General features: G+C 46.6%; 1 protein-coding gene across 1 annotated transcript in view; it reads left to right on the top strand.

The window, feature by feature from the left end:
• The window catches only part of si:dkey-32e6.6 (extracellular matrix protein 2), a 16,547-nt gene extending 10,388 nt beyond the window's left edge, over positions 1-6,159 (top strand). The window contains exons 9-10 of the mRNA XM_062540195.1: positions 3,126-3,452; positions 4,955-6,159. Of these exons, the coding sequence (XP_062396179.1) occupies positions 3,126-3,452; positions 4,955-5,156 (529 nt within the window). The 3' untranslated portion in view covers positions 5,157-6,159. The remainder of the gene's footprint in view (positions 1-3,125; positions 3,453-4,954) is intronic.
• The last annotated feature ends 6,341 nt before the right edge of the window (positions 6,160-12,500 follow it).

The following is a 12,500-nucleotide window of genomic DNA, read 5'->3' on the forward strand; positions in this document are numbered from 1 at the left end:
CCGTTTCATAATGGCTTACATAAAGCGGCCAGCCTACGGGGACAATCACTGGCCAACAGCTGGACAGATTTGGCAGAGAGGGACACAAACACACACACACATGCACACACACACACACACACACACACACACACACACACACACACACACACACACACACACACACACACACACACACACACACACACACACACACACACACACACACACACACACGCACGCACAAACACACGCACATGCACAAACACCCAGACACACAAACTGATTGATTGCCATTATTTGTTTACTTGCTTGTTATTATCATTAGTTATTATACTGTGAGGCCTCATAATGAAGTGCTACAGCCTCTACCGCAGTGAGGGCCGGGAGAGAGAGAGAGGGAGAGAGTGAGAGAGAGAGCGAGAGAGGGAAAGAGAGGGAGAGAGAAAGATAGAGAGAGAGATTAAGAGAGAGAGAACTCCCAAATATCTCCTCTGAGAGAGAGATAGAGAGAGATTAAGAGAGAGAGTGAACTCCCAAATGTCTCTTCTGCTCCCGTCACTCATCTCTAGTCTGTGGGCTCGTCAGATGGGGTAGCCGCTGGTGATGGTGTCTGTCAGCTCCTGCTCTTTGTGTTGGTTACGGCGCTGTGCTGATCTGGTGGGTGTGCTCCATATCTGCAGGGGATCCAGGGTGTACTGCACAGGCTTATGGCCCTGCTTTGCTCTTCTTTATTGTCTGTGCCATGCTGCACACCTCCAAACTTCAGTTGGCATTAGCGTCCATGTGCCAGGTTACATAAGCGTTAAATAACCCTGGCACCGGCATGCCCACTGACATGCAGCGGCAAAGACGTGGCCAATCGCTGTCTCTCGTTAGGCCTCAGCAGCCTCTGGTGTCAGTATTGACCGCTTCCAGCCTTGTTCTACTACAGGAACGCACCCAATGTTCTACCGCAAACAGATACGACAGAAGCCAGAACAGAACTGGGAGAACAGAACAGTCACGTCTTTGAAAAAAAAACAAAAAAAACTTGTGCTTGGTAATGCTGACTATCAGCACAAATCTCGTCCTGTGTTTGTCAAGCGCTGAAGGACATACAAATGAAATGTTGACTGTTTAGAGTCGTTGCTCCATGAAGGTCTGGAAACCTTTAGGGACAATTAGCTTGTGGAGACAGTTTGTGCTTGTTGAAATATCATGTAGCCCTCAGGCGGCACTGAGATCACCTCTGCTGCCCTGGAGTTTGTTTCCAGCCTGTGAAACGGATATCATTTCTCGCATTTGTTTATTACTTTCCCCAGATACTCCTTTCTGATTCCTCATGTTCAAAGCCACATTTTCTGGGGGGAAAAAGCTGCAAATATGTGCACGTGTGTACGTGTATGTGTCTGCTGTTGTACGTGTGGGCGTATGGGAGTGAGTGTGCTGTGCTGGTTTTCCTAAATCTGTCACTGCCCCATTGCTCCCTGTGATCTTATGCCACTTCCAGTTGACAGTAAAACAGTGCTGGTTTTGTTCAGTTGTGTTTAATGGCCACACTGCTGAACAGAGCCATATAAAAGCCCTTTGGCTTTGCCATCCAGGGCTCGATCTGGTAACCATAGGCCTAATTGGGCACATGCTGAGCTGGAGCTAGCAGTGACTCTGCATTTAAGTGGAGTGAATTCCTCTGTTTATGACAAAATTATGAGCATGCATTTCTCTCCTGGTGAACTTATCCAATTTATGAACGTTTCTATTCATCCTATCTAAACTCTCTATTTGTTATTGGCTGCCATCATTGCCTCCCTCCACACTTACAGATTCCTCTTATTATTGCATGCTATTGTAGAATTGCTCTGTTGCAGTATTATTGTTATCGTGGGCAAGGTATTGTGACTCTAGGACTCCCAGCCTTAGGAGCACTTTGGTCTCATTCCTGAACATGTTACTCCAAATAAGCTCATGCATGATCCATCTTGGAGTGTGTGTGTGTGTGTGTGTGTGTGTGTGTGTGTGTGTGTGTGTGTGTGCGTGTGTGTGTGCGTGCGTGTGTGTGTACACACATTCCTTCCCAAGTGAGCGCTCTGTGGCCTTTGCTCCTTGATTATTGGTTGAGAGTCCTGCAGCGCTTTGATGAGGCGGGAGTCAAGAGGAAGCGTCCCCTCTGTCCCGCTGTGACCAGTACTGTAAACTCACGCCAGCTGCTTCTCTGCCCCTTTCACTGCGTTAACTGCCCCCTGCCATTCCGTCTCACTCATCCCCCCCCCCCCCCCCCCCCCGCCCAGCTCTCACCTCTGCAACCCCAGGCAGAGTCTAGTAGTCTTATGACCTAACACAGACCCTGCGGTGTAAAAGTATGGAGTGGTATTTATCTCCAAGACCCACTGTATGTTCACAACCAGACAAATCCAGATCTTTCATTGTTGAGGAGCACATTCTCTTATTTGAATGTTCAAAACTCCCCTCACCGAAGGGTTAACTCACTTGAGTGCCTGTGCAATATGACCCGTTGTGGCACTCAAAGGCCAGCTCTTCCTGATTACAACTGTATAATTAGGGTACAGACCATACAGACCATGAGTTAATGATCAAGTTGCTCGCTCTGGCTTTATGTGATTACTTCACATTTTCATCATCATTTCACACTTTAACATTTACATCATAATTTAAGAAATTATTAATTAAAAAATTCTGCAAACATTTATTGATATGCCACCAAATTAGCTGGGCTCCATGATTCATGCATTTGATCAATTTCATTTGGCAACGTGAGCATCATAAATAACCTGGATCAGGCTGCCGGACTACATTTCACATCTCACGCTGTGACCTCACTGACTAAAGCAGGGTACATTTGTGGAAAATTAATCTGTGTGGAGGCCAGTTGTTACCTAGAGCATTTCATAGGGGACTGAAGGTGGTGGGATAAAGTATCAGGTGAAGAGTTTCCCTGCAATTCAGCAGTGAGGAGTGCATTTAATGTTTCCTTATTTTTATGACCATGCATTATAGACCTTGGGAAATGATTATGCAGTAATTTATTGCAATATTAAAACAGTCTCTCTCTCCTCTCTTTCCCCTTCTCGTCCCCTCCCTCCTTCTCTCTCTCCCCCTCTTTCTCTCCCTCCTTCTCTGTCTGTCCCTCCTCTGTGTCCCTGCAGTAAACTGGAGGCCCTGGACCTCTCCAACAACAAGTTCTCCCTGGTGCCCAGCAACCTCCCCACCGCCCTGCGCCAGCTCTCCCTGCAGCACAACCACATCGACACCGTGCCCGACTTCATCCTGGGCCACCTCAGCCCGGGCCTGCTGTCGCTGCGCCTGTCCCACAACCGCATCCGGAACCAAGGGCTGAAGGGCCCGTCGTTCCGCGGTGCCTACCGGACACTGACGGAGCTGCTCCTGGACAACAACGAGCTGGAGGTCGTCCCGCGCTGCATGCGCGTCTTCCGCCAGCTGCAGCTCCTGCGCCTCGACCACAACCGCATCAAGTGAGTAGAGACGGCCATTATGCCCGTTTAACCCCCTCCATGCTGCTCAGCTAGCTGTGGTATACATGACGTTATTATAATAGTACATGACATTATAGAAAACATTTATCACTAAACTACTACGCATGACTTTATAGAAGACATTATTATACTATTATATTATTATTCGCATACATGATTTCAAATATACAGTATATTACTATACTTCTTTTCATGACATTATATAAAACATTATATTATTATACAACTGGATCAGTTGTTGATCAGTCTGGAGTTGTAATCTACGGTCATGTATGACTAGTCATGGGTCATGACCAGAAGAGGAAAACTCTGGCTTCAGAAAGTAAAAGTCCTACCACATACAGTATTTGTTCCAACCATTCACTAAACCAGATGATTTGTCTAATTCCCAACCCCAGGTAGATCAGCCAGTTACCTCTGCTAGACAACTTACTCTTTTGAGAGCGTACTATGGTCTTCTTCTCTTGTAGTCATGTAGTGTGTAGTCTGAAAGGCTAATCTCCTACAGTTCACACCAACGCTGGATGGGAGGAATACTAATGTTTCATAGCTGTCTTAAAGGTGAAATCCGCTATGTTTTCACATAGATCTTATAGAGCAGCCAGGCAGCTACAGTACCACAGTCTGGAGGCATGTACAGTACATGCAAGCTCACAGTCACAAACATGCCCCCAGACTGTAGCGCTGGAGCTGCCTGGCTGCGTTAGCTGCTGGCTGTAGCAACTGAACTCGACCAGTAAAACATATTGGTTTCATTGTTTTCGTACCAACAGTACTCTGACCTTGAGAAATGGAGATCTATGTGAAAACTCGCCAGTTTCCTCCTATAACAAATGTACATGTATAAAACTGGACCATCTCACCTCTTCCTATTCTGGCTTTTCTGTCGTTCTTAATAGGTTAGGTAGGCTGGCATTAATTTGTCTAAAAGGCAAAGCCAAAAAACTGCATGCTTTAAAACTTGACAGGAAAGTGCTTGTTTTCAACTAGGACCGCCAACTGTTTTGTTTTTATTCATCCCAAGTAAGATCTTCATTCAGATCCTAACTCCAATCTTTCATGGTTGCCTCTGATGATTGTTTTCATAACCTTGGTCCATCTGTGTTTCATATTTGTTTTCCTTTGTGCTTGAATACTGCTCTATCCTTATCTGTCATGCAGTATGTAGGCTAACTGTGGCACGACATCATATCCTGTCTCAGACGCGGGTGAACGGTGCGGCCTCAAAAACTCCAGACAAATTAAAACCTTTGAGGGTTTCCCTTGGCTGCCTGCCAGCTTCTTTGCAGACACACTGCAATAACCTTTACTGTAGAACAATAAATCTCTATGACAGCCAATTAGCCCATTCTAAACAAAAATACAGCTCTTAACAAGCCCATCAACCATTTTCACTGAATGATGTCAGCAGCTGGCGGCGAAGAGTCCTGTTCGCACTCTTGACTACCTCTTTGGCCTCTTCTTCTTCTCTTCCTCTGTAGAGCTGTCCCCAGGTTTTCTCTGTGCCAGCGCCAGGGGAGGAAGAGCTCCCCTCTCGCCGGCCTGCACCTGGAGCACAATGAGCTGGACACGCAGAAGATCCACCCCGCCGCCCTCACCTGCATGGACAGCTCCAGCAGCGTCACCCTGGAGCCCCAGAACTCCTCGGGGGCAGTGGCCGGGGCAGAGAGCACCCTGTCCTGAGCCCCGCGCCCTGAGTATGGCGCCCATGTTCCATGTGTGGTGTAGCCAGATGTGTGTCGTATTAACTCAGATTCACCATGGCGACTGCGTTGTGAGTGAGGGCTGGAGTGGCATCTGACTCTGTGAGACTCAAACCTGCTCTCCCTCACCCCTCCCTTCATCACACTAAAAATCTCCTCTTTTCTTCTCCTCTTCCGTCTCCCCTTTCTTTTCTCGTCTCCGTCTTCCACTCCATTGCGTTCTCGTCTCCTCTTCCCCTCCTCCTGTGTTTTCTCCTGCTAATGTTACTCGCACTTTCTCTCCATTTTTCCTCCTCCATTCCTCTGCTCTCTCTCCACACTTCTCTCCTTTTGCCTCTCTTCAATCACTTCATCTTTTATCATCTCCTCCTCTCCTTTCCTCCTTTCCTTCTCTTTCTTGTGATCTCTCTCCAGTTCACCTTTCCGTGCCCTCCAGTTTCATTCCAACAAGCTTACACTTTATCAGTCATCTTATGTGTCTTACTGTGGCCTTTTTGCTTCAGTGCGGCTCATAGTCTTTTTGGCCTCTGCTGAATCTCTCTCTGTTCTTGTGTGAGTCAATCTGGAGGCCTTGTTTTTTTTTTCTTGTTTGTCCATGTCTATGCACTGGGCCCCTCTCTCTCTCTTTCACTGTCCCCCCTTCCCTGTGTTAGCCATTTCCTGAATCCTGGTCCTGGCTGAAGTTGAATTTAGCCACGGTGCCAAGCGTATTGTCTATCTAATATTACTCTGCCATGTTTACAGTCATGCTGTTTCTGAAATTGAAGCTGATATCTTTTCTGTTAAGGTGCTAATGTTCTGTGCTATTGCAATTGTATTTTTAGTGTTGTATGGCATACAGATAACTGAAATAACAGCAGGAGTTTTAAGTACTATAGCCAATATTCAAAAGATTTTTTTGAATAATATTAATTTGTGTATTGTAAAACCCTACTATGAGACCCACTGTATGCAGCATTGTCTGGACAGGCCAAATGATTGAATGAACACCATTCTTGTCTTACCACGTGTCTTGTTTCTCTGTGTAGTCAGCACTGCACTCTGCGGTCGCGCTGTATGTGGAGGCTTGATGAATGTGTTAAATAAGCTGTGCACGCTTTGACGAAACCTTCCTGACATTTTCACTCCTCTCTATTTTACTGCCTTCAGGCGTGAAGCCCCACAGTCACGCGGTTAAAAAGGCCAAACGCATGAAAATGGAGACTTAATGAGACAGAACTTATATGCAGTGATGTCTCGTGCACTTGCAAGCACAGCACCAGCACCAGCACGATCATGGGCACGAATATGGGCCCTCCTCCCCAGGCAAAGCATATTTCATTTCAATTAGCCATGCATAAAAACGCTCGCCTTTCTTATTTGTGCGGAAAGCAAACAGGAGCTGCGTGCCGCCCCATCCACCCCCTGCTCCCCCTCTCTCCTGCTCTCCTGCTCTCACTGTACTCAGGGCCAAGATTGCTTCAAGATGGCCTCTGTGCCACCATGTTCCCCTCATCAAAACATAGGACTCCCAAGCAACCATCATACCTTATACCTTTCATTAAAATAAGTCATAACCCCAAGCAATGTATATTCGATCCTATAAAATCTTTTAAAAATGTAAAAAAAGCAACACATGGTAACCCATAATACTCCCTATATTTTCAACTTTACTGTATGTGTGTGTGTGTGTGTGTGTGTGTGTGTGTGTGTGTGTGTGTGTGTGAAGTAGAGCAGGATGGTGTGTGTTTAGGGTGGGTGGGTGTTGGCAAATCATGGTAACCCCTGCTGTTCCCTATATTTTCAATTTTACTGTGCTACTTTTATGTGTGTGTGTGTGTGTGTGTGTGTGTGTGTGTGTGTGTGTGTGTGTGTGTGTGCGCGCGCGCGCGCATGTGTGTTTCTTTGGTTTTCCTCCTTCAACATCAATCCTCAGTGATTTCAATGCCAACTCCCCAGCTAGCACTGTTCATTTTATAGGCCTCCCTCACTGATGGAGGCACAGTGTTTAATTGTCCTCTGGCCAGGCCAGTTAAATGAATGCACTGTCTGTGACCCCAGCACCTCTCAAGGCTGTGGAGGCCCTCAGGGGCCCCCCTCCTCAGTCCTGGTCCCACCAACCCTCATCTGTCCCAGGCATGAGGAACCTCCACGGGGGCCCCCCCTTGGCTTGGCATGGGGCAGGTGAAATACTGAGTGATATCACACAGGTGGTATTAATGACCACACACACGTTATGCAACCTCAGGAAGGCGTTTGTCAGGGGCACCAGAATGGCTGCTGTGGGAACAGAGCTACACTTAGCACCCGTTTTGTGGTCTGAAGAGGTGGGGGTTTGACGTGCGTCCCCCTATGGCAGTGACATGAGAAGTATGCTGTGTGTATGTTACTGTAGCAGTGTGTGTGTAGGTGTGTAGGCTGCATAGATTGAACTGTATGTGTACAAGTACAGTATATGTGTGTGCTAGAATGTATGTGTAAGCATATGTTTGTGAAAGCATATAAATATTTGTGTGAATCTGTGTGTGGGGTGTGAGGATTTGTTTTTTGCTGAAAAACAGATGTCTGTGTGTGTGTGTGAGGTGTGTGTGAGATGTGTGTGTGATGTGTGTGTGTGTGTGTGTGTGTGTGTGTGTGTGTGTGTGTGTGTGTGTGTGTGTGTGTGTGTGTGAGAGGTATAACTGAGCTGGCTGCTCTGTTGGCAGAATACAATGGCCGTGTTCTTATGGTCCCTCAGCTCCACGAGCAGCAGGGGAACCAGAGGAGAAAATAAATACTCTCACACTGATGCAGCGCTGGAACAGAGCTTGGACTCTCTCTCTCTCTCTTCCCTTTCTCTCCTCTCTCTCTCTTCCATTTCTCTCCTCTCTCTCTCTCTTCCCTTTCTCTCCATCTGCCTTCTCTCCTCTCTGTTCTCTTCGAAAGGCCACTGTCACTGAAGCCTGGGTGTCCTGCCAACCATATTGACTGAGGTCCTCACTTTGTTCTTCACGAGATGTTCTGTTTTCTGCAGCCCATTTCTTTTTCATCTTCCTTCTCCCTCCTCCTCTTTTGACTGCGTTCTGGAGACATTACAATACTCCGTTATTGCCTCCTCAAGGGAATGACCAATATGGTTCTGTTTAGCAGCTCGATATCTGCCCGCTATTATTTGAAATCTCACAAGTAGTTACAGTACACGACAAAGATGGTGAGAACAGACTTGAAGCACTGGACCTCTGTGAAAGAGGCCTGCGGGAGATGATGGTGAAAGATGGCAGAGGCCACCATGTGGATTTTTAAGAGCCTGAGTCACTGCATATCGGTCACAGACTCTTGTTCCCCGCCCGTGTTTGTCTGTGATATGAGCTGTCTTTTATCTCCTCTCACTCCCCCCTCCTGCGTCAACTGCCTCCCGCCTCTCCAGGAGTCTCGTCTCTTCTCTTCTCTCCTCGTCGTGGTCTTGCTTTTCATATGCTTCTATTTAATACCCGCATTTTGAAATCCCCTGCGATCTGTCGTCCGTTCAGGATTCCCTTAATCTTCGACAGCGCGCTCCCGCTGTGGGGGTTCATAAATCACCTTTCAAAGTCCCCCTGTCCCATACCCCTCTCTCTCTCTCTCCCTCTCTCTCTCTCTCTCTCATGTTGCTCCTCACTCTCTGCTCATGCTGGTTTAATTACCCAATAAGCCAGGGCCTCTCCTCTCCTCTCTCCACAGAACAAAACGCTCTTTTATTCGGGATCTGATGCTCTTCCAATAGTTGAGATTCCCAATAATCCTGCAGCGGTTTTCAGGGCCTCTTTCCTAGATGGGCACACATCTAACTCTCCCCTCTTCCCTCCCTCCTCATCCAATCTTGGAATCCCCCCCCCCCCCTTAACCCTTTACTGCCCACCGACCACCACCACCACAACCCACGTGCGGCCGCCAAAACACCCCCCTTTCTGGTTCTTAACGGAGCACACATTCCTCCGGCCACTTGCCCGCTTGTCTGCAGTCCCCGTGGCCTCCACACCCCCCCGTCCCTCTCACCACAGCGGTGTGTCCATGCCAGGGCCCCTGGCTCCCTTCTAGTGTGTACTTTGGCTCTGGCCTCACCGTGCAGTGTGACCCCCCAGGGCTGCCATAGCCACACAGTCACAGACTCTGAGCCCATTATTACAGTATCGATCCGCCAGAGTGGACACGTCAGCCGCGGTCCAGCAGCAGCGTATTGTGTTGCGCACTTTGGAAATGCTGACTAACTGCCCCACAGCTCACGAAAACAAGGAACAGTTGTTGGTTCATCGATAGCTGGCAGGGCTGCAAGCATCAGATCAGATCCGTGTAGAACAGAAAAGACTTAGCCAAGCTTATTGCAGTTAAGGCACAGACATGAATATCAAGGACACCAAAATAACTCTAATACAGTTTAACAGACTTTAACATATCACACACTTTGGGCTCCTTTAATATCTTTGAGTTGCGCACCAACTTCTAGTTCTGACATTGGACCTGACTGACTCTTTTATGGCATTGAAGCTACTCATTCAACATAAACATGTTCACATTTTTACGTGCATTAAATTTGTATTTGAAAAAAAATAGCAGCATGTTTTTTGTCTGTGCCTTTGCAGCAGTGAGTGTGTCTGCAGAGTGTTTCTGTTTTTTTGCCTTTCCCTGTCTGATAGACGATCCATGGAGATTTACATTCTGTGCTACATTTACCCATCCTCTGCCAGACCCCATAGCTTGTAATTTCACAATGGTTAGGCCAAACCTTGGGGGTAATCAGCATGTACAGTATGCGATGCGTGCGGTTTGTCCTTCAACAGGGATGTTCTCAGCTCCACATTCTCAGGGATGGGAGACAGAGGATGTTGAGAGGACTGCAAGACTCTTGGCTGATATGGCTTTTGATGCTTTTAGGAGGAAGTGTAGTGCACTGCACGTCACACGATCAGTGGAGGAGTAGTCCACTGGGGCCTCATTTATAAAAATGCTGTGTAGAAACCATCCTTCGCTTGATCTTAGATCATCTCTGAAATGATCGTACGTGTGATTCAGAGAAAACAAAAGTACGCACAAAAAAACGCGTGTACGCCACTCTTGCAGATGTGCCCATTATAAATCGCAAATGAACGTGAACTTGTGCGCAGCCGGGTGATTTTAGGTCTCCGACTCTCCGCCTTGTAAAGGCCCCTCATCAATATCATTAGCATAGGCTTTAATGCAATCAATGGCTGAGTTGTACCTAAAATACATATATTGAAAACTGTAAAGGCCTAGCCTATGCCATCTGATGTTAACTTATGTTTATGCGCTGTTAGTTCGAATAACTAATTATAATTTTCCAAGCAGCGCTTTCTGGAAAGAGATATGCATCCATGTCCATTGTCCTCTGCTTGCTTATATTCCTTCTTCTTGCAGTAATGTAGTTGGCAATGTGGCAAATGTAGTAGGTTTACTTTGGTAATAGAAAATAGTAGGCTACCTTATGAAGGAAATAGTACATCATAATCATTTAGGCCTCTGTTTATGGTACAGTAGGCTACGTTTCCAATATGATCCAGGGTTAGGTACTGCCCATGTAGCCTACGGCGGACTAAATTATAAGCGAGATACTGTATGCCATGTAGGCCGAACGTTTATTTTAGGATAGGCTATGTTTTTACTGCGAAGTGTAGTATAAGTAGTTCACCGGTCATTCTGCATTCACTCTGCGCGTCGGGATTCAAGCTATTATCAATGTGAGCGACTGTTTACTTTCAAGAATGCCCAGTGACCTTTAGGCCTACCTTCATATTGCATTATCCAAATTGTCATTATCCACGTATTGCCATCTGGACTTCCCCTTAAAATAAGAATAAGGTCAAAGGTCATCTGTCTGATGCCGCTGGAGCTTGAGATCTCCAGGTAATATCTAGAGTCCCTCTCTGCCCCTGCACACAATAAGCAGATGTGCAGGCTCTCTGACATAATAGTGATTAGATATACTACTGTAATTACCTACATTCATGCTGATAACATTTTTTGACTGATGTTGAATGATATGAATAATTTCACCCTGGCTAAACTTGAAAACGGTAAAATTATTGTACAAGACACACCCACACGCGCGCACACACACACACACACACACACACACACACACACACACACACACACACACACACACACACACACACACACACACACACACACACACACACACACACACACAGACACACACACAGACACACACACACACACAGACACACACACACACACACACACACACACACACACACACACACACACACACACACATACAATTGGTCATATACATGGTCTGTGTCATATAGTCATCTGCTTGTCAAGTCATATATTTATATGATAAAACTGCTGCCCTGCAGTACAGTATGTACTGTATGTATATTCTGGGCCCTGGTCACTCTGACATGCTATACTGTAGTTCCAAACCTGCTGGTAGACCATATAGGAATTTACACACCCAGATGGTCAGATATGCAGGCCACGGCCATTTATGTGCCCCAAAGTCACAACATACTCTTGACAAGTTCCTTCCAAACTGCTGCTCTGAGTGTTTTTCCTCCGCTGGCCCTGGCCCTGGTTACAGTATGTACTCGCCCAACACTGCACGAGTTCCCTCCCCATCACACATGTAATGACATGTTGTACCGGGTGCTCTTCGCCTACCACCAGACTGCACCAATTGTGGTGATTTCGTATAATTGTGTGGTGACCTCCAGGTTAAGCGCACCATTGTCTAAGCAACCGGCAGGCAATCTAATCCGTCATGTCCACAGTTCCATACGTTGATACATCTTTTTTAGATGTGTGGGCTGAAATATGATTGCTTATGACTTTCTATGACATTTCAGTGATTTTGGTAAATTGACTGTGCAAGGAAGCAGCTCTTCATTGTTTCCTAACAGTTCGGCAACACAGGGGGAATTTTAGCAGCTGAGAGGAGAGAAGAGAGAGAAGAGAAGAGAAGAGGAAAAGATAAGAAAAAAAGAGTAGAGAGGAGAGGAGAAGAGAAGAGAAGAGAAGAGAAGAGAAGAGAAGAGAAGAGAAGAGAAGAGAAGAGAAGAGAAGAGAATGCTCTCCATTCATTCTTTATATCTTCTAGTTCCATCTCCAGCTCTGATGATTTGACTGCAAGAGAAAGGGAGCACTGAGGATGAGAGTGTGTTTGTGTTTTGGGGAGAGGAGATCTGTATTATCCTTCATATCCTCTTTGCTCTTTGAACACAAGCGCTCCTTCCTCTTCCTCCGTACTCACTTTCAGCCCACTGGCGCTTTGTACTGTACATGTGGCAGAGCACACTGGCACGGGCAGCAAGCTGTGTGTCTCTACCTGCCTTCCCCTGTGTCAGCA

The sequence above is a fragment of the Sardina pilchardus genome, chromosome 7 (genome assembly GCF_963854185.1).
Source record: "Sardina pilchardus chromosome 7, fSarPil1.1, whole genome shotgun sequence".
Classification (NCBI taxonomy): Eukaryota; Metazoa; Chordata; class Actinopteri; order Clupeiformes; family Clupeidae; genus Sardina; species Sardina pilchardus.